Raw genomic sequence first — 22,336 nt, forward strand, 5'->3', positions numbered from 1 at the left:
ATATTAAGATACAATGCAATTATGGCCGAGTGTAGGAGTTCATGTACAGGGGTGGTCTGAGACAAGGTTACCTGGGGTTCTAAGAAGCACATTGTGCGCCTTGTCATTACTACAGAAAGAGGAGCTACATTCTGGGGTTTAGAAACTGAAGAGGCTGGATTCTCGACATCTTCTCTCATTCTTTAGGGTTTTCAGAACGCTTTTCTGCTCTCCTCTGGAGCAAGGCCTTCCTTGTATCTGCTTATCAGACATTAACTAGTCAGGTTGACCTGTGTGGAACTGGAGATGGGTCAGGATGATATGATATTGCAGCTGGTCTCTGGGTTGCAGAAGGGGCTGAGAAACATAAGAAGCCTTAAGGACAGTGATGAACGACTCTAGCCTTTCTATTCAACTCTTCTTGGAAATCTCCCCATGGAGTCCTGGAGAGCAACCACCAATTGACTGTGTTAGCATTTCAATATGTACCTCCTGGTTCTCTACAATGAGTGTTAATTAGAGCCCCTACACCTCCTGATAGTGCCCCTTACCTGGCCTGACTGCTCCCTTTTGCTTTAATAAGGGAAAAGAAAGTTATCACCTCCCATTAATCTCCATTATTTACAGTCTTTCTTTTTTATGTTAAATAATTTTATTAGATACTTTTTAATTTACATTTCAAATGTTATCCCCTTTCCCCCACCCAATCACCCCCCCTTCCCGCCATGACAATCCCCTACACTGGGGGGGTGGTGTCAGTCTTGGCAAGATCAAGGGCTTCTCCTCCCTTTGGTGTCCAACAACCCCATCCTCTGCTACATATGCAGTTGGAGCCATGGGTCGTTTTTCTGATCAACCCCGTGGATGAGGTCTAAGTGAACATGCACTTGCCATGTCCCCATGCTTCCTGTTCACCCTGATCTACCTAGCACTTCTCCACATTGCATTTACCGTTATCTAAAATTACCACACAACAGTTCATCTCCTGTCCCCAGAATGTAAGCTCTGCCAGACAGGGAGGGTCTCTCTTCTATTGCCTGCTTTATGAGAACAGAGCTTGAGAAAGGAAGAGAGGGAGGGAAGCAGAAGAAAAAGGAAAGAATAGAGGAGGAAGGGGAGGAGAAGAAACACAGCATCAAAGACAAGAGATGCGGTTTGGTTTTTTTTTTTAAAAAAAGACTTCATTTATTTTATTTTAAACCTGAACTTGCATAAAACAGTGTTTAGTTGCATTGTATATGTCCTTGTCACACAAGCTGCAGATAAGCTTGGATAGGACCGTTGTTCCTTACCACCAAGTCCAACGGCCACGGAAATCCATCCTGTAACTTCATTTGCATCTGCCCAGCCTTGTAGTGGCCCCAGTCACACGTGTCCCTGAGAGGTTATTTCAGGGTGACGGTAGGACGGGGGTAGTGATCAGTTATAGTGGGTGCTAGTACGGACAGGGCTCTCGCTTTACTTTTTTCACCTAAAATGATGGTGAAGTACAAGAAAGAACCCCAGAGAATTCTATGGTGAAGCAACCCCCATGGGGTACCAACTCCCTGAAAGGACACAACTCAAAAGACGACCTAAAAGAAACAGAAGCTTCCAGTTTCTGAGAAGCTGTATGGTTCCCTTCCGTCCTGCACGCTCTCATTTTATTTCCCTTTCTGTAACTTCCTTTTGGAGACACCCATAAGCCAGTTCCCAGCAGAAGAGGTGTGCCACTGTGTTATAGGAACATATGGCGTGCGCATGCGTCTCGCCGTAACATGCCCTCCTCTGCTGCCAACGCCGGGCTCACACGTTGGTGTGCTGGGACCCTGAGGATGCTATGCTGCCTGGCTGGCTCCGGCCTGATGGTGCAGAGCTGGCTGCACGGCTCCTCCTGCTCCTATTCCCACCTCCCTGGCTCCTCTGGGCGGGCTCATCGGCCAGCTTGACCTTCTCATGTTCCTCCTTCAGGAAAAAGTCTACCAACAAGCTCTTCTCTTTCTTGATCTGGTCGCTGATGTCTGTCGGAATATCTGGAATCATCCAGTCCACGAGGACACTCAGGAACATCACTAGATTCTGCCGAGACAAGGAAGAGACATGACTGGTGGGCCTGGGCTTGCTGGTGTGATACATGGGGTCATAAGTGGGCACCAGCTCACCCTTCAGAGGGACAACCCTGGTACTGACGACTGGATGAGAAAGGAGGAAACGAACAGGCAACTCACTGTCTGAATGGCCTTTACCAATGAGCCAAAATGCTCCTTGGTGTCCTCACTGATAATGGTGTGCCATTAGTAAAATGATTACCTCTTCAATCTACGGAGCAGCTATGAGTACTAATGACGTAGTAATACACATCAAATACTGGCAATGGCAAAACATGATAGGTAGCAGCTACCTCATGTGTCTTCCCTTCAGAAAGCCCCCTAGTGCACTGTGGCACCAACCACGAGTGTCCTCACGTGTCCTTGGTCCTCATACTTCTAGACTTGCTCTAGACTGGGATCTCCAAGGAAGAATCCACAGAGCACAGTGGCCTACCTCTTGGACAACTGTCCCATTCATCTCCCCTTCTGTCTCTTCTGCCCTCAATACCAGGTTAGGAGCTTAGGTGTTTTCACCGATCTGCCTTTAGCCCAACTTTCCTACAGCTCAGCCTGCTCATTCTGCAGACACCAAGGATTCTCTGCATCCAGTTCTCTTCGGCTGATCCCAGGCTTTTGTACACACTTGCATGAGGCTTCCTTCCTCCTGAACCCATCTCTGGGATACCCAGGGAGGCAAGGAAAGTCTTTCTTGGGAGCAGTCTCTCTGAGTGATGAATATCAGGCTATGGCGACTGGCATGGGCCAATTCAAGCTAACATATTCTGATTCTTGCTCATCTGTCAAGTCTATCAATCCTACACATTCATCCAGCACATTCCTCAACTTGTGATCATTTTCTGTCCGGGAACTATGTGCTTGTGTGTCTTCTCTTTCCCCTCTAGGAAACTAAGGTGGTAACAGGCCTTGCATTTTACATCATGCTCCTGGGAACTCAAGGGAAGGCTTTGGTAGCAACTGTGTTCAGAGGCTCCCAGGTATTTAGGCTTTTCTTCTACCCCACCACCTATGTGAGTGACCTGTGACATGTGACATATGGGCAAGTGAGGAGATGGGTGCAGGTGGCAGGGGAGGGGGGCAGCACAGGGATGTCTAGGCAATTTTTCAAACATATCATCCCATCTCTCCGGGGGAAGAATAGTGTCTTCTGTAGGTGAAAGATTAGCTGGTGGGCTTTTCTACATCCGGGGCTGGAGTCTGAAGGCCAGGATACCTTAGAGCCCCCCAGAGACCCGCCTTTAGGGAATACAAAAGCCAAAGGGGCTGAAGAGAAAAGGATCTGGCTTTGTGCTCTGGCCTCTGCTCAAAGATCAACAAGACCCTGAGTGGGAATTGGAGGCCCTGGAGCTCAGAGAATCTCAGCGATGCAACTGGAGCTGTGGCTATTGTCAAAGATAGGAATCACCGAGCTCGAGTTTGCTATTCATTCCAGGGGTGGCTAGATGACTCTGTAGAGCCTTCTAGCCAGATGTCTCCATAGCGAACAATGCTAACAAAGGAGGGACCCAAGAGCTCAGGAGGAAAGTTTCCGAACTTGAGCCCTTTCTCAGGCTGACAGAAGGGATGTGCTGTTTGTCTGTCTCAGGGCTGAGACTCTGGTTTCAATGGTTCTCCACTTTCTTTTTTCTTCTCCAGTTTAAGTGGGCAACTATCTCCACTTTGCAACTTACTCTACATCTGTTCGATAACTTTACTCTGGAGTTTATTATCTCTCGGCCAAGTCCACCCATTCATAGAAGCTCTCTCTGGGGAATCCTCCTGCTTTACAGTTATTGCCGCCTGCCCCATGAGAGCTTCCCTATGTCACAGAGTACAAGTGGGCCTCTGTCTCCACTGCCCACTATGCTCAGATTCAACCAACCATGGATCAAGAATAACAGAGAACAAAACCACACCGGCAGACACACGTGCTTGTCCATATTTCTTAGGCCTGTCCACATTTTTACATTTCATGAGAGGTTATTGGTAGGTTACATGAAAATGTGATGTCATTTGTACAAAGGACTTCAGGGCCCTTAGTCTGGGTGTCCCACAGAGGTATTAAAGCCACATACATGCACCCAGATACTAAGAATGACTGTCCCTTAAGCATCTGGCTGTGAGGAACAGGCATGGTACTATGACTGTCTTCTCCTGGGCAGCCTGCATCCTAACTGGTTGGTCTTCACCTGAATAACTCACCTGGAAGATGATAACAAAGGCCAGACGGGCAGACAGAACAGACCAGTACTGCTTGGAAAACTCATATGGGTTTGGTGCCCATGGTGGCTCTCGATAATCTTTGAACCTGCCCAAAGAAAGATATGGTATTCAGACTGAGTGGCGACAGAGATGGGGAGATGGCTCAGCTCGTCAGTATTTGTTACCCAAGCATGAGGGCCTGAGTTTGGCTCTATAAAGGTGGAGTGGTGGCATGTGATTGTCATTCCAGCAATGGAGAGGCAGAGATAGGTAGATTCCTGGGACATGTTTGTCAACAAGCCAAGCTTAATAGATAAGCCCCAGGTCCCACTGAAAGACACGATCTCTTAAAACTAACATGGACACCTCCTGAGGAACAACCTGAGGCTGGCTTCTGCCTTCCATATTCATGTGTACACATATACACACACTCAGTTACACACACATACATGTACCTGTGCACACACGAGAATATTAAGTAAATAAGTAAAGTTAAAATATAAACAAATAGTAGACTGGGTATTGAAGGGAAGCAGATATTTCAATGAATAAAATCTCAAGAATTGAACAACAGATGAGATCTTGGCTGTTAAACTTGGGAAATAGGAGACAGCAGAAGTTCACAGTCTATACGCCACTACCTAAAGCCCTGGGCTCCAACTGCATAGGTAGCAATGAATAGCCTAGTAAGAGCACCAGTGGAAGGGGAAGCCCTTGGTCCTGCCAAGACTGAACGCCCAGTGAATGTGATTGTTGGGGAGAGGGCGGTAATGGGGGGAGGATGGGGCGGGGAACACCCATATAGAAAGGGAGGGGGAGGTGTTAGGGGGATGTTGGCCTGGAAACCGGGAAAGGGAATAACAATAGAAATGTAAATAAGAAATACCCAAGTTAATAAAGATTGAAAAAAAAAAAAAAAAGAAATTCGCAGTCCAACCAATAATTGTCTATGGAATTAAAAATCAAAGTCCACAAAAGTCAACCTAGAGATATATCTTTTTCTGTTCTCCCTCCCCAACACCTCCTAAAGCTTCTTCTGGTATCAGGATGTAATTCTCAGGGGAACCCACATTCATGACTCCCGTTATCTGCTAGGAGCTCCCAGATGCCTCATATGGTGCTATGTAGCAGTTCCATGTAGACATGCACAACTAGCAAGTCACCTCAGAGTCCTCCTCAAGGCAACAGCTTTGAAGATTTCCAGCTATACCACTGAAGCCAAAGGAAAGCCAACGCAGTCCAAGCGGAAGGGTGAATGAATTGGGGAAGGGTCATAAAATAACCATTTGGTCAACGGTCTTTCTCTAATTATCTTCATGACTTATCTATATGCTCTATTAAATATCAATGCCTGGTGTGAGCCCCCACCTCCTTCTCAGGCCCACAGAGGAAATAGCATGTTTTGTTTTCTGTCTCTGCAATGACTCATGTCACAGAGAATTCCTTTTCTAATCCTGGAAAAATGACAAGGGTTCGTAGCAGCACTGTGACCATTCACAGACCCATTCTCTCGATGGAGTTCAACAAGTTTTCCAATGGCAACCCTTAGGGTAGAGAAAGAGTCGGGATAGTATCAGACTACCCAGTAGTGTGTGTGTGTGTGTGTGTGTGTGTGTGTGTGTGTGTGTGTGTCTGCCAAGGAAGGCAGAGAAGAGACTGCCCAGGGAGAGGCATCATATGCAGGACTGGATGCATAGAATGTTTATAGCCTGGAGAAAAAGAAAAGGCTTTTCTGCACTTTTGTCTTTCAATCCTTTTAATACACTCATGCAGGTATCCCATGCAGCATACATGGTAGGAACCTGTGGACTCAGAATTCAAGTATATGACCCAGGAGAGATTCAAGGCCAGCAAGAAGCAGAGGGAAGCGAGGATATAAGTCTAGCGGGATCCAGGCTCTTCCCCATTATCACAGAGCACTTTGTCAACAGCTGAAGTTGAAGGTGGGTTCATAAATGGAGGGTCTCTGGTCCTTTCCCTTGTCATGAAGAAACTAATGTTGCACAAGTTCTGGGTATCAGTACAATGGCTGCCAGTTTCCAAGAATAGGTGGGAGGAGGATAGAACAGAAAGGAATATATACACAAAGAGAAGGCTGGAGCAATGGAGTCAGCAACAGAAAGACACGCTATACAACAGACACGGATCTCTCCACTAGGGCTTGGCAAGAAGCCAGGAGCTCCCACCTCACTGCCTGGCTCCCCCCCACTGCCTGGCTCCCTCACTGCCTGGCTCCCCCACTTCCAACAGCTGATTGCAGCTGTCGCAAGCTTGATTTGACATCTGGCTGAAAAGCAGAGCTAACTGCAGCCCAGCAGAGCACCACAGAGCACCAAGGTATTCATTCAGCTCATCCGTGGCTGAGGACAGCAACATAGAAAGCTATGCAGACTGCTTGCTCGTAGAGAAAGGGAGAAGGACCAGGGAGGAGGGGGAAAGGGAGGAAGGAAAGGGGTAGGGAAAGAGACAGAGACTTGGAGTCAGAGCAAGGGGGAGTGGAAGCATGTAAGTCAAAATGAATAGGATGTCTTAGGAATGGAGGAAAACCTTTTTAGATTTGCCCCTTTTTCTGTTGCATGTAAAACAGGGTCTGCTTCTTTCCAATGCCAGAGGAGGCTACCACCCTGCTGCTGTTTATGGGGACATCCGTCCCCATGCACGGTCCAGTCACTCGGCTACAAGGACAGCCCATTTCTCCCCTTTCCTAGCACTGGCTATGAAGGAACAGCTGCTCGCTGAGCTTGGTATGAGAGTCACTGCGTACTCCTCCCCTTCCAGTCTGAAAAGAATCCATAAATAATCGAATTCAGCTTCCAACTCGGCTACTAACTTACCACAGTTTTCAGAAATATAACAGTTCTGAAAACTGTTGCTCTGCCCTCCCCTGGTGTCCAAAACATGTTTTGACTCTAACAGGCACATTCGTGTGATGGAGGATCTGGGGTGGTGGAAGTGGAGGGACTGGGCAGAGCTCTGTCCAGAGAGATGGACCTGAAGACAGCTCTACGCGTGGAGGAGTGAAGGGGGTTGCACTGAAGGAAAAGCCACACCACAGAAAATAGTGATAAGGGACTTGACACCCTTTACATCTGTCCACGTTCCTTCTAAAATAACTCTTTGACCTCCGGTGACAACAACCTACTTAACACTAATGAGTAGACATATCTATTACTGAAAAGAATATAACACAGAATGTAAACTTTACTGTGTGTGATGAATTGATACTTTGCTCTAGCTTACCCTAGCCTACCCTGGAATGTACTTCCGTCCACTCCATTCTGGTCTGTCCCATCCTTCCAAAGGCTGTTTGTGACCCATTGGAGCCATTTCACAATCCGCTAATGAAGCGTGATTCATCTTTTGAAGAGCAGGATTCCAGTAAGCCTGTGCCACTGGGTACATAATTGGTTGTTTACATGCCAATGTAAGTTCAGCTTACATAACATTTATTTTCTTCTTCTGAAATTTGATCCTAAGAAGTCAGGCTTATCAACTGTTTTCTCTAAGTAGCTAGAAGACACTTGCTAAACAAAGAGACAATTAGCCTTAAGAATAAAAGTATCTTCAGAGGACAGGTGGCTAATAGGCTTCATTGTCCCGAAGCGCTGTGGTAATGATCTGTGGTGCTTGTTTTCCAAGTCCAGAGCTGAGGGAAATGTGTGTTCTTGAGACATCGGGTGACTGTTTGAAGCTTCTCCCAGCACTTGGATCCTGAGTCCTTCTGACTATCCTCTAAGGGCCCAAGGGTTAAAGTCTTGGCACCTCGTCGCTCTGTTGGAATGCGGTAGAACCTTAAAGTGGTGGGAACCCATTGGAAGTCCTTTGGTCAACTAGGGTGTGAAAGGCTGTGAGACCCTTGCTCTTTCTCCTCTTCTCTCTTGCTTCCTCTACCACATGTCCCTTCCATGACGTGTTTCCCTGCTGTAGGCCCAAAGAAAATTCTCTCCAAAACATCCAGTGCCAAAACAAACACTTTCTCTTTATAAATTGTAAATCGCTCATTCCAGGTATTTGTTACAGCGACACGAAGATGACTAACACAGCCGTCGCCCACGTTACTGCATGTTCTGAGACCCAGTGTTCTTATCCACGTTAGCCTGAGCCTTCCTTCCCAGTGAGGCTAGGTATGTATCAACTCAGCAAATCGGCACACTGCCTGGTCCTTCAGGAGAAAGCACCCAGTACAGGTTGAGTGTCCCTTATCTGAAACGCTGAGTACTAGAAGGATCACAGATTTCAAATTTTCTTCCTATTTTGGAATCTTTGCTTACATTTAAGGCATCTTGGGGATGGGCCTGAAGCAAAAGTGTGAAATTCATCGATGGTTCAAATACTCTTTCACACATAAAGTGAACATAGTTTTATACGGTACATTTAAATTGTGGCGTTCACGTAGCAATGTTTTGTAGTGTTTAATTTTCCACTTGTGATGTAATATTAACACAAATCCTTTCAGACTTCTTTGAGTCTCGTGTTCTGGATTTGTGGGTTACGGATGCAGACCTGTAATAACTATTCATTCTCATTTCGCTAAAGGTGACTTATGGCTTTAGACAGGGCACCCAGACAACCCTTCTCAATCCTTCTGGCTTCTGGAGAAGGATTTGGGACACTCAAGTTCCAGACCCATGACTCAGATGACCATGAGAGGTGGCAGACACTGGCGGCCACAGGGACCTTTTTTTAGGATTACATTTAGGTAAATGGCACAAGACAGGAGAGACTTGCTGGAGGACATCCTGAGACGTGGGAAGAACAGCTTCTTTCCTAGTCCATCCCCATCCTGTCACATGACCTCCAACAGTCTCCTCTGGGCAGCCTCAGTTTTCCAGCATGCCCATTGCTACCCCCAAAAGGAAGCAGCATTTTAACTTTAGCCATATCAGTTGGAGACACTCAACCTTCCTCCATTTCTGCTTTATTGTCCTTGAGCTTTAATGCTATGTATGAAGAATTGCTCCTGAGTCTTCCAAGACTCACGAGACAGCTAGGTCACCTAAGCAGGACACGCGGCATTAAGTTGCCCCTGCCTTCTACGTGAGTCAGGTACATCGTGTCTCTGAACCTTAGCAGTCTAAATCAGAAAAAGAAACCAGTACGCCATGTACCACAGGGATAAGGTCCCAGAAGGGACACACCTGCCCTCCAGCCCAAGCATGAAAAACATGTGTACAGGTGTGCATGTACACTCAATGTTAAAGGAAGACACAGTGAGAATTTAATAAAACAGTGTTGGTTAATGTGACTTCTAGAAGCTTCCACATCAAAAGTGGGGCACAGTGGTATCTCCTGGGAGATAAAGTCTAGGGTGGGACTGTGAAGGGGGCCTTTTCCTTTCATACACAGATATATGTACACAGAATTATTATTATTTTTTTTATTAACTTGAGTATTTCTTATATACATTTCGAGTGTTATTCCCTTTCCCGGTTTCCGGGCAAACATCCCCCTCCCCTCTCCCCTTCCTTATGGGTGTTCCCCTCCCCATCTTCCCCCCATTGCTGCCCTCCCCCCAACAGTCTAGTTCACTGGGGGTTCAGTCTTAGCAGGACCCAGGGCTTCCCCTTCCACTGGTGCTCTTACTAGGATATAATTATCTTTCTTTTTTTCTTTTCTTTTTTCCTTTTTTTTTTTTTTTCCCAGAGCTGGGGACCAAACCCAGGGCCTTGTGCTTGCTAGGCAAGTGCTCTACCACTGAGCTAAGTTCCCAACCCCCAGAATTATTTTTATAAGAAAGAGGTTCATAAATTTTTCTGCAGTGCTGGGAATGGTACCCAAAGTCTCTGTGTATACCAGCCAAGCGCTCTGCCACTGAATTACATTCCTGCAGTAGAGGCATATAATTTTAAAAAGATGTAATTACTAGCAATAATCAGTTGATTCTGATATGTTTCATACTGAGATTTTAAGAGCAAAATTACAGTGTTAACTGGGGCGGACTGCCATATCACAGGTAAAACCGATTTTTAAAAAGTCAACATTTTATTTTAGTTTTAAAATTATATTAATATTATTTTGTGAAAACTCCATGGATGGAGTTAAATTTGGACATTACCTAAATAAATGCGATTTCCATGAACTCAAATTATGTTTCATTGTTATGAGACAAACCCATGGAATGATAGCTTCAAGGTTCTGCAATTCCTATTATGCTAAAGAAATGGGAAAATGGGGTAAGGTTCACATGCATGCCACCTGCTGATTGCTGGAAGATGCTGGATTTGCACAGAGGTTCAGCTGGAAGCAGGACGTTGCTGGAGTAGGAACCTGCGGCATTTCAGATTTTTCTAGCACTATATTCATATATTAATGAACCATTAGATTTCTTGAAAATCCTTCATATTTACAGACATAGAAACTAAGGCTCTGTTACTTTGTTTTCTCACCACTGTGATAAAATACTTGACAGAACCCACCAAAGAAAGGGAGGGGAGCCTGTGATTCACAGTGTGAGGGGAGACAGTCCACCGTGGTGGGAAGAACGGCCATAGGAACGTGTTCACATCCAATCCCATCAGGAAGTAGAGACTGGACAGGAAGTATGGCAGGGTTCTAAACGTCAAATCTCTGTAACCACTTCCTCCAGAAACACCTGCCTCACTTTCAGGAGTTTGGCAACCTTCCAGAAGGGCAACACCAGCCAGGTACCGAGCGTCCAAGTATATCCTTGGGGGCACATCTCATATCTGAACCACTCAAATACATAGACAGAGAGGGAAAGAGACTCCCTTAGTTGTCACTGTCCTCGGTCTATCCTCACCCATAGGGTAGCCAGCGACTGTGAGATCTGCCACAACCCACAAAAACATCCAAGTGCTGAAGGGAAGGAAGGAGCCAATACTGAGAAGCAGGTCACCCACCATCAAGAAAGACTTTTTCTTAGATGAAGTGTTAGCTCTACAATGAATCAGTTAGCGAATGTCTTTCTTGACTCCAAACAGTGGTGTGAGGAAAAAAAAAAACCTTTTTAAATAGCCTCACTGGAATTGAATGTCATATTAATGCTGAAGCAATTATGTACAATACTTTCAGGCCCTCTGAGCCACTTTAAAACGCCTTCTGAAACTGGCTTTTGGTAGAGGAAAACGGTAGAGGTAATTAGGGCCTAATGAGAACCATGTCAATCCAACAGTTGGTAAAGATCAGGGAGCCGACACCTGGGAAAGCGGGCTACCTCTGCTGCTACACGGAACAGACACGAGACAGCCACAGGCTGGAAGGGAACTTGTCTCTTCAAAGGCTTTGCACAGGGCCTTGGGATATGGAAGCTCTTAAGTGTAGCCGGAGCCAAATGAGGATGCCTGCTTCTGCATGGTCGACACCTCCAAAGAGTTCAGTTGAGGTGATGGTGCCCATGTGTGTCCTTGTGAACTCTCTTCTTCCTTCCTGCTGAGCCAGGAACTGAGACACTATTCAGCCTCCTGTTTGACCTTGTCAAACAGCCATTAATCATGCCTGATGCCCGACATCTTGGAACTGTTTAAGAAAGAGCCCTGCTGGAGTAGTTCAATGGCTGAGGTGAGAATGTCCCCAGAAATGGCGGCTTTGCCTCTCTTTGCCCATTGCGAATGGGCAGCTAGAGACATGTCTTAATGCTTACTGCCATTTTAAAAATCTCTAGCCCTAATACGGTTAGACTGGAGACCAAGGCGTCAGTTTTATGTGAGTATATGTATCTCCAGAGGTTGTTGATGATGGAGAATCAGAAGGGCCATCAAGTTCTCAAGGCTATTTGCCAGAAAAATCAATGTAAAGTTCATTTCCTGCTGCAAAGCAATTACAAAGCTGGGCTATAGGCTACACACTCGCATCTGATTCCCACAGTATTTATATCAGTCCCTCCACTGTATGCATAGCGCTCTCTCTCTCTCTCTCTCTCTCTCTCTCTCTCTCTCTCTCTCTCTCTCTCTCTTTCTCTCTCTCTTTCATAAGACCCACATTAAGTAGATATTCATCAACAACTCTTAACCTTCTTAACCCTATTTGGCATGCTATACCTAGACCATATGTTGTACTGTTGCCTAGACATCCACTTACATTTGAATAAGGCATCTCATTTTCAACATAAGCCAATCACCATAATTATACTCAGAGAGACAACATCACGGAGGCTCCACACACATCCCTGTGACCAATAGGTTCTGGATGTGACATCTGTTTTTTCTCCTCATTATAGCTTCTCTCTTGGATACAGTGCTCTTCGTACATCCCCTTCACTGCCTAACATCCCCTTTGGCACCTCATTCTCTATTACTGCTGCCCTCATTCCGTTCACTAGCCAGACTAGCTCGGCCATATGAATATGGAATTCCAACTAAACCATTTGTAAGCCAGAAATAGTAGCCTACACCTGTAATCCTAGCTGGTTTTTTAAAAATATTTCTTGGGGCTGGAGAGATAGCTCAATGGGTAAGACCACTGACTACTCTTCCAGAGGTCCTGAGTTCAATTCCCAGCAGCCACATTGTGCCTCAGAACCACATATGATGGGATCTGATGCCCTCTTCTGCTGAGTCTGAAGAGAATGACAGTGTATACTCATATACATAAAATAAATTAATAAATCTTGAGGAAAAAATTCTTAGGATATATTGGCGCTTCATTATAAAGGACTTGCAAAGAAATAACACGATGCAGCAAAACCAGCCCCAAAAGTTTGTGCATCTCAGTGAACTTCTACACAAAAATCATATTCAGAAGCTCTGGGGCTTCACATTGGATTTTACGTTTTCACTATTAAGTGTATTCTTCCAAAACTGAAAGATTCATGACTAAGTTAACATGACAAAAATAATTATCTGTATATCCTTTTCTGTGACTCAAATGCCCATGCGTTTGTGGGGAGGAGGAGGCAAAAAAGTGTTAAAATCTTAGTTGGGGTTTCTGTTGCCACAGCAAAACATCATAACGCAAAAGCAAGTTGGGGAGGAGAGGGTTTATTCAGTTTGCTTACACTACCACATTGCTGCTCATCACCAAAGGCCAGGAGCTCAAAAGGGGCAGGAGCTAATGTGGAGGCCACGAGTATGGAGTGCTGCTTACTGGCTTGCTTCCCGTGGCTTGTTCAGCCTGCTTTCTTAATAGAACCCAGGACCACTAAGGGATGACACCACTCACCATGAGCTGGACCGCCCCTGCCCCATCAATAGCTAGTTAAGAAAACCTTATTGCAATATTTTCTCAATGAAGGTTCCTTCTTTTCAGATACTTTTAGTTTGTATGTCAAGTTGGCACGAGATTAGCCAGCTAATCTAAGATACACCAGTCTAAGCTTTATAATTATTCATCCAACCATGCTACACAAGAAGACCGCCTCTCAAACAAAGCCAAAACATAAAACAGATTATTTCTGTGGCCACTGAATTCTGCATTCTTTCTCTTCGATCTCTTTTGAATGCTTACCCCCAAACATGTAGGTCTGAGTGAGGTACTGTCACCACACTGACCCCAGGAGAAGTTATTAGAGTGGCATCATAAACAACCTGTTCACCTACTCCTCTGCTTCATCTGGACTTCCGAATGGAGGCACTGTGGTGCTCTGTATCACAGAGCTTGCACCAGGGTTTCACACATTTGCACAATGACCCCACAATCCTAACTGGTACTGAATTCCTTGACTGCTCCAAAGGTCATTCCAGTTTGATCTTAGGATGACCTGTTTCTGAAGAGGCATTTTCTTGGCAGAAGGAGAGCTCCTGATAATTCTGTCCCTCATTGGCAGTGTTCATTTTTTTTAATTAAGTCTCTCTCTCCCTCCCCATCTTTATCTCCCCCACCCAGTACCTACTCTCTCTCTCTGTCTCCCTCTGTCTCCATCTCTCTCTCTCTCTGTCTCTCTCTGTCTCCGTCTCTCTCTGTCTCTCTCTCTCTCCATCTCTCTGTCTGTCTGTCTCTGTCTCTTTTCTCTCTGTGTGTATGTGTGTGTGTGTGTGTATGTGTGTGTGTGTGTGTGTATGTGTGTGTGTGTGTGTATGTGTGTGTGTGTATGTGTGTGTGTGTGTGTGTGTGTGTGTGTGTGTGTGTGTGTGTGTGTGTGTGTGTATATGCATGTATGTGTGTGTGTGTGTGTGTGTGTGTGTATGTGTGTGTGTGTGTGTGTGTGTGTGTGTGTGTGTGTGTATGTGTGTGTATGTGTGTGTGTGTGTGTGTGTGTGTGTGTGTGTGTGTGTGTGTGTGTGTGTGTTAGTGGTTGTATGTGTGTGTATGTGTGTGTGTGTGTGTGTGTGTGTGTGTGTGTGTGTGTGTGTGTGTGTGTGTGTGTGTGTGTGTGTGTGTGTGTGTGTGTGTGTGTGTATGTGTGTATGTGTGTGTATGTGTGTGTGTGTGTGTGTGTGTGTGTGTGTGTGTGTGTGTGTATGTGTGTGTGTGTGTGTGTGTGTGTGTGTGTGTGTGTGTGTGTGTGTGTGTGTGTGTGTGTGTATGTGTGTGTGTGTGTGTGTGTGTGTGTGTGTGTGTGTGTATGTGTGTGTGTATTATGTTTGTATTCACAGGAGCACAGATGACAACCTGTGGTACCAGTCCTTGCTTTTCATCTCCTTTGAGATAATTTTTTGTCGGACATCTTGTATACCTAGCTAGCCTTTAAGGGATCCTTTTGTCTCTGCCTACTGTCTCCCTGCAGGAACACTGGAATTACAGAATTGCACTACTGTGTTGGGTCCTGCGTGAGTATGGGGATCGGGACCCAGATCCTTACACTTGTATAGCAATAGCTTTACCCTCTGAGGCATCTCCTCATCCTCGGGATAGTCACGAACAGGTAATATCCGCACAATTTCATCTACCTGTATAGAAACTATGAAGCTACTGTCAGAGTTTTGTGCGTAACTGGTTGGAAAATCCAGAGACCTCAAAGCACATGCAGGAACCTCAGCTGTGTGTCCTGATTCATGTCCTGACAACACTTCGGGCCCCTGAGCCTTTGCATTATAGGATGAGTAAAACAAACCCTGCTTGATTGGTCAGGACGGCTGATACTAATCACGAGGAGCTTGAACGTATAATCAGCACTGACTAAGGTAGAACTGGGAGATAAAAAATGGGTTTTGACTTGTTTGATTGAATTAAACCTCATTCAAAATTAGACCTACACCCGGCTCCCAGTATGGATCCATCAAAGTCAATGGTGTTTAGAAAACGTAACTGCTACTGGGTGACCTAAAGTCAGGGTGGAAGAAAGACCCCTGGTGCTCATGACTGATAGGTGCTGTTAGACCTGCTAAAGAGACAGATAGTATTGGCCTTGGTTCTCACTGCATAACACTGGGAGTCTGTGCTCCTGGAGAAACTTGATCTGAACTTTAGTTCAGGGTCTGTCGCCAGGAACATCTATAATCTTAGAGAACCCCGAAGTTTCCCAAGCCTTACCTGCTTCTTTTGATTTCTTTTTGAGAGACTGAAGCATTAAGGGACTATTTCCACAATCACTTCCAGTTAATAAAATTATTTATTTCCAGTTATTAAAAAAGATTAGGTCCCCAGGTCCGAAAAAAAAAAAAAAAAACAAACAAAAAAGATTAGAAGTACTGCTTTTCAGGGCCTGTTTGTTTAGTGAAAAGCTATGGACTGACTTTGTGGGCAACACTTGAGCAGACACATATGCTGGAATAATTTTTTTGTGCACTGTGTAAATATTATCCTTGAATTATTCAAATGCTGATTTCTGATCCAGTAAAGATCTGATTCAGGCTGGATTTTGGTATTGTCAAGCATCTCTTGCCTTGGTATTTTGTAAACATCACCTTCTGATTGGTTAAAATAAAAAAACCTATGACCTATAGCAGTAAGCAGAATAGAAAGCTGGGACTTCCAAAGGTGGGACTTCCAAAGACAGAGGAACTCTGGGAAAGAGTCGGGCATGGGAGATTCAGCAGGCCAGACATGCATGGAGGTGTGGGAGCCTTATTGGATTTGGGCCTAGTTGCCTTGTCACTGTTTGGCCTTTGTCTTAGATTGTAGGATCAAAAGCCTCTCCCTGTAATTTAGGACACAAGAAGTTTGCATTCATGGAATGTTTTCAGCGGGAACAAGACCCTTCTGGGTCTCCAACAAGGTTTGACCCCTGCTGAGCCCTGCCTTTGCATGTGGAAGCCTTTTGTCCCCAACTGCCAGCAGTCTGGCCAGGTACTTCTCACCTGAGTCAAAGAATTAGGTTGGCCTTCCTGGTTATTTTCCTAATTTATTCAGGTCACATAGCCGGTCCTTTGTTACCAAAGTCTCGGCCAGGGTTCCCCACTGTGCTTGACAGATACCTGCTAAGTGGTGTTCTTTGGATATATAGTTTGGTCAATAAAGAAACCAGAAGCGCTCTTCCTCTTCTGGCTTGACACGAATAACCTGTGTGTGTGTGTTTCTTTCATCCCGCAGGCTTTTGCCCGATTCTCGGTACCGTGTCGGTGCTGGCGCCGACATGGAGGAAGAAGCAAGCCAGGAAGGAAAGAAAGGTAACTAACCAGTCATGTGCAGTGAGCCGTATTGGATTTGGGCCTAGCCGCTTTGTGAATGCATAGCTCAAGGTGGCTACTTGACTCTGGGCTGCATGGCCACAGAGGTTTAACCTTGAATTGACTGCCATACAGACTTGAGGTTGTTGAACTAAGAGCCTCTCCCAGGAAGACCCTGGGAGCAATGACAGGATGTTTCAGCCTGAGCAAAACACCGGATGTCCCTGAGCAGATTCCTGAGAAGGGTTCGACCTTTTCAAAGAACATGTCCCCGGAAGACTGTTGCCTCTTTGTTATAGGAGGATATCTTGCAGTGTAGTGATTCACCTTATATCCTTGGGCACTTCCCAAACTCCCCCACCCTAAGCTTCAGTTCCTGCTTCATTTCCTGCCTCAGAGCTTTAAATGCTGTACATTCCTCTCAATAAACGAGACCTTGACAACAGAACTCTTGCTTGGTCTCCTTCTTCTCTTCACCCCCATTTTGGCCCACAGGTAGAAAGCCTCTTCGGGACCCTGAATAACTGGGTCCCCGCTGGCGGGGACAGTCATGTAGTAGAACTTAGTTAGAATAAATGGGACGGCTGAATTATGGCCAATAGGAAACAACTCCTAGCTATAAGGCCAAAAGCTTATAAATAAAAGTAGTCTCCATGTCCTTATTCAGGAACTGGGCTGGGCATTAAAAGGCCCATGGTTACACACATATCTTACTAGAAATGTCTTGCACAGGCCCTCAGTGCTAGAGAACGTGGCTGTTGGAGCTACAGACCAAAGTCCACCACCATGGACAGTCTGGCAAACCAGCCAGATTCAGTGGCCTGGGCAGTGCCTAGACTGGGAGGAAATCTGCATGCAAGAGGACTTCTGAGGGTTGGGCACTTTGTAGCCCCAGCTGTAACAACCTTTGAGACATCTATGCTCATATAAATGAATGGATAGATCTGCTGTGGGCCTGGTCACTGCTGTTTCACCTTTTCTTGCTTGACTACATAAAGTTAGTGCTGATTGAGGATGACCATCAACTTAAATCAAGGTCAGCAAGCTAAGCTGTCTGGGTTGGGATGACCAAACCATCTCTCTGATGGTCTCAGACTGTGGATCTGAGCTTAAGCATCACTCTTAGGATCATCTGGCTCTGAGCCCCATGGGGGAAAGCATGAGCACTGTTCTGACTGTACTAAGACTCCAGTCTCACCACGGTCAGAATATTTACCCTCAAAACAAACAATGCTGGTATGAAAAATATAAATGGAGATCACTATGGAGTCCCTCAAAAATATGAAATAATAAAACTACCAAAGAGTCTGGTTGGTTATTCAAGTGTACATTTCCAAAGCAATCTAAGGGAGCACGCCATAGAGACAGATGCATATCCATTATTTTTTTTTGGAAACAGGATCACACTATGTAGATCAGGCTGGCTTTGAATTCACAGAGATTCACTTGCCTCTGCTGGGACTAAAGGCATGGGCCACCATGCCTGGCCCTGCATATCCATATTTATCACTGCTCTAGTCACAATAAATAAGAAATGGAATCAGCTTAGACACACGCACACATACAGACACACACACAGAGAGAGAGAGAGAGAGAGAGAGAGAGAGAGACAGAAAGAGACAGAGAAAGACAGAGAGAGACAGAGACAGAGAGACAGACAGATACAGAGACAGAGACACAGAAACCGAGAAAGACAGAGGTAGAGACAGACGGACACACAGAGAGAGTTGCATTCAGCCATAAAGAACACCAAGGCTATGCCATTTGTACAAAATGGTTAAAAATGGGGAACATCAGGGAAAAGAAAACAAGTCAGTCTCAAGAAGCTAAATACTGCATGTACTTCTCACAGGCAGGTTCTAGAATTTTAATTTTTTTAAAAAACATGGAAAGGGGACTACTTAGAAAAGGTGGGGATCAGTGAGAGCAGTAGAAGAGACAAGATAGGGAAACCAGGACAGAGTTGTCAAAGTACATTTATATATATATATATATATATATATATATATATATATATATAATTCATATATGTTATTAAGGAAACGGAAAGTAGAACACTGCTTTGATGGGGTACCAGCAATAAGACACACTAGAGGGTTGGCAGAGCAATCCTTGCCAGTCCCACAACATCTCCCTCTGGCTTCTTACTCTGTGTTTGCAATATGTGGGGTGTGGTCTTTGATGAAGGCATGGCTGAGACTGTCATGTTGCCAGGGTCCTGAAGGTCAACAAATTATCCCCTGTTGTCCCTCTGTTCTTTAGCTCTCCTTGAGAAGTCACAAAGAGCTTTCTGTATCTCGGCTTTAGGGATTCCTGGAGTGTTGTCTCTCAGCTACCTCTTCTAAATACCAGCTTAGAACATATCCAGGAGGAAGGTGAAAACTATTAACAGGGTTTCCAACCATTATTGGCAATGCAACATGGCCAACATCAAATTCAGCACCCATGAAATCGATGGCAAAAGGGAGCACTATAGTGTGGAGCTCGACCGTGAAGGTTTAATTAAGGGGGACAACTGAGAAGATAGAAATGAGAAATAATATAAAGTGTGTCAGAATTCCTGGGGTCACACTGGCCAAAATGCTGAGTTTGGATATAGCAAGAACCATGGGAAGCCGTGAAATATGGCAGCACTTTCAATATGATATGATCTTCCAAGTTTTGATCTTTTCACTGTTTTGACTGAGAAGAATGAGGTCCCTCCAGGTCCTCTAAATAACTCTTCGGATCTACTGCTCCTGGCCCTCCTCCCCCAGGTTATTTTACCTGCAAAACTGAACCTCCTGGTCGAACTGTGAGTTTTCTGGCTGTGTCCCCTCCTTCAGCTGGCTGACGTTGAAAAAGGAGAGTGTATGGTTCACGAATCCATGCAGCGTCCCGTTGTGGCTATAGGAGTACTGGTATACAAGGCGGGGGATAAAGTCGGAGGTGACAGCAATGACAAAAGCCTGGGGACAGAATGACAAGCACTAAGGACAAGTCTCAATGAGTGGTGTCTGGGAGGCACAGGGGACATGTGACTAAGGGACTTTCCACTTTTGGGCACACCATCAAGAGAAACTTCAAGCACTGACATGGAAGTATGCTTAAGAACCTGTCCCTAAGTTCACACAGCTCACAGTTTTGGACAGAGGGAATGACAGTATTGAGTGTTGGACACTTTGGTGCACCTCGAAGATACTTGGATTGATCCTGTTGTTGGCTGAGCCAAAACAGATTCAAGGTATTCTGAGAAAAATCGCTCGGTGTAGAGGAAGTAAAGCTGGTAGATTGGGCAAGGGAGTTGGAGGCCCTGTGCAAATGTCCTGAGGGAACACTAAAGAGCCAGGGACATAGTTACACAGTGTCCTCAATCAGAGTCATCTCCGGACACTTTGCAGTGCTGCTTCATGCGAGAGAAGCTATTTCTTCGCATCTTATGAAAGGGAAGAGACAGGAGGAAAGAGGCATTGGGCCTGCTAGATGGGCCCTACCCATCCCACACGGCATACAGGGTGTCTAAGAGCTCTACATGGCCAAGAGCAAGCTGAATGTAGGTGAGTGATTGCATGTTTGGACTTGGAGTTACTTTCAGCGAGGAGAACCTTAATTCTTTCTGGCAGCTGTTTATACTATAATCTGCACAATAATTAAGGCCCCTTAAAATCTGGTTTAGGTTTTTTTTTCTGGATGTATATACATAAGTGGGCCATATCCATATTTGAAAATTAATAACACACATATGATTATCATAGCTGATTTGCTGGGCACTTCTTTGTCCTTCCATGATCCCATGTCATTTCTAGAATGTCCCTACATGGTAGATGTAACTCCTATGTCCTGGTGGTTTGATAAATAAGCAAGACTCTTAGGGGCCAGGGAAGCAAACCTCCATGTCACTCTGTAACACAGACAGAATGTAGCTGACACTGAGGGTCTCTTTTCTAGTAGACATGGCCCAAAGTTGACAGTTGATCCCCTTTTCCATTGTGCTTTATTTCTAAGCATCCAAAGGGGTGATTCCTACATCTAAACGTTCAACCTGCAGCAGACTGATCCCACTTCTCCCCCAAAACTCTTGATAATGTGTGGGCAGGTGTCAAGGAACTGGGTTAGAAATTAATGTTCTGTTCCTGAGGGAACATGAACTGTGGCTTTCTGGATGTACACCTAGCTGGCTGCTGCCTTCTTGGAAGGAAGATCGAGAGAGAGGCCCTATCAGGCCACTGTTCATCCAGAGGGCAAAAGCAAAGGCGTTTCTCTGCCCTGTCTGTAAGTCCGGCAAGCACCCCATTTCTTCCTCATCCTAGCTTAACCTACAGGGCACGCCAGTCCATGAGAGTGACTAAGGCTTTGCCAAGACAATGTTGAGGAGCCATAGTCAGGAATTGCAACCCAGGCAACGTTCCAGGTTCAAAAGGGTAGAAACGGAACGGAAAGAGACGGGCAGATAAGGCACATTCTTTCTCGTTAGTTTTGGCTCCAAAAAGATCTGATTTTGACCCGTAATGCCAAGGCATACAGTCACATGTATAACTGCCCTTCTCTTAATAAAATTTAAAGCTAAACTACACTGCCAGGCAGCAGCATGAGTTACATACAAGGCTTGTATAACCACGAAGCAGGAGGGTGTCTAAAGCAAGGCTCTAAATGGGGAGAAGCTGTGAGGTAATGAGATTGGTTCCTGCTTGGAAGGCTGGGCTCTCCAGAAGCTCCTCCCTTAAAGCTAAGGCCTTCTGGATGCAAGCACTTACATTGATGATGACTGAGAACTTGCCAATTCCGGAGAGAATGTCAAACCAAATTCCTGTAAGACAGACGTGCAGACAACTCTGGTTAGTCTCACCCTGGGGTCAGAGACAGCTAGGCCCCAGAATGGGATGACACTTCCAGAACTGGTCTTGGGCAGAAAAGCTTAAGGTGCCCCTGTCTGGAAGCTTAGGGGACAACTTGAGGTAGTTAAATGACTTTTGCTGGCCTTCCCACATCCAAGGAAGGAAACAGAAGTTCCAAGGGCTGAAGAACGAACTTGGAGGGCTGTGCTGTCCCCCTGAGCTCTGTGGAGCAGATGGAAGGAGCCTTATGAGGAGGGGAAGGGAGGAATGCCAAGTCTCAAAGAGGGGAGGGGCATACCAATGTCTTTGGTCCTCACAGCATCTGGGCGTCTCAGCTCTGTAACAAACTTTTTTGCATCCAGCCGCACTTCGATGACATTGTTGAGGAGGGCAAACACGGGGGCCAGAGGAAAGGAGGCCACAAAAAGGGTGACAAAACCAAACTGGATGACTAGAAGAGAGCACATGGGAGAGGCTTCAGGAGGGAGTTGTGAAAGCGAAGGCCATCCCTATTCTGTGGCCCCTAGTCCTCTCTATCAGGGTCTCCTTTCCTCCTTAATTCCTCCCTTCCTCCCTTCCTCGATCCCTCTCTCCCTCTCTTCTTCCTCCCCAACTTCCCCTTTTTTGCCTTCTTCCCTCTCTTCTCACAGCTGACAGAATGAATTGATGTGTGATTGGGACACTATCTTCTATCTCTCACCTCCAGAAACTAATCATATGTAGCTAACTTAAGGGTTGGTAAGCCCTGTAAGTAGCCGAAGAGGAAAAATATATTGGGATCTATGATCTGTCTTGCCTTATCACAGCTTCTGCCATTGCTCCCAGGTGTGGT

The 22,336-nt window shown here is 45.6% G+C and overlaps 1 protein-coding gene across 1 annotated transcript in view; it reads right to left on the reverse strand.

Moving 5' to 3' along the window:
- Positions 1-1,139: 1,139 nt before the first annotated feature.
- Ano2 (anoctamin 2) overlaps positions 1,140-22,336 on the reverse strand; it is a 332,547-nt gene continuing 311,350 nt past the window's right edge. The window contains exons 20-24 of the mRNA XM_032906571.1: positions 21,803-21,955; positions 21,424-21,476; positions 19,457-19,638; positions 4,248-4,353; positions 1,140-2,037 (exon numbers count right to left, since the gene is read on the reverse strand). Coding sequence (XP_032762462.1) covers positions 1,765-2,037; positions 4,248-4,353; positions 19,457-19,638; positions 21,424-21,476; positions 21,803-21,955 — 767 coding nt within the window. The 3' untranslated portion in view covers positions 1,140-1,764. The remainder of the gene's footprint in view (positions 2,038-4,247; positions 4,354-19,456; positions 19,639-21,423; positions 21,477-21,802; positions 21,956-22,336) is intronic.

Source organism: Rattus rattus, chromosome 6 (genome assembly GCF_011064425.1).
Source record: "Rattus rattus isolate New Zealand chromosome 6, Rrattus_CSIRO_v1, whole genome shotgun sequence".
NCBI lineage: Eukaryota > Metazoa > Chordata > Mammalia > Rodentia > Muridae > Rattus > Rattus rattus.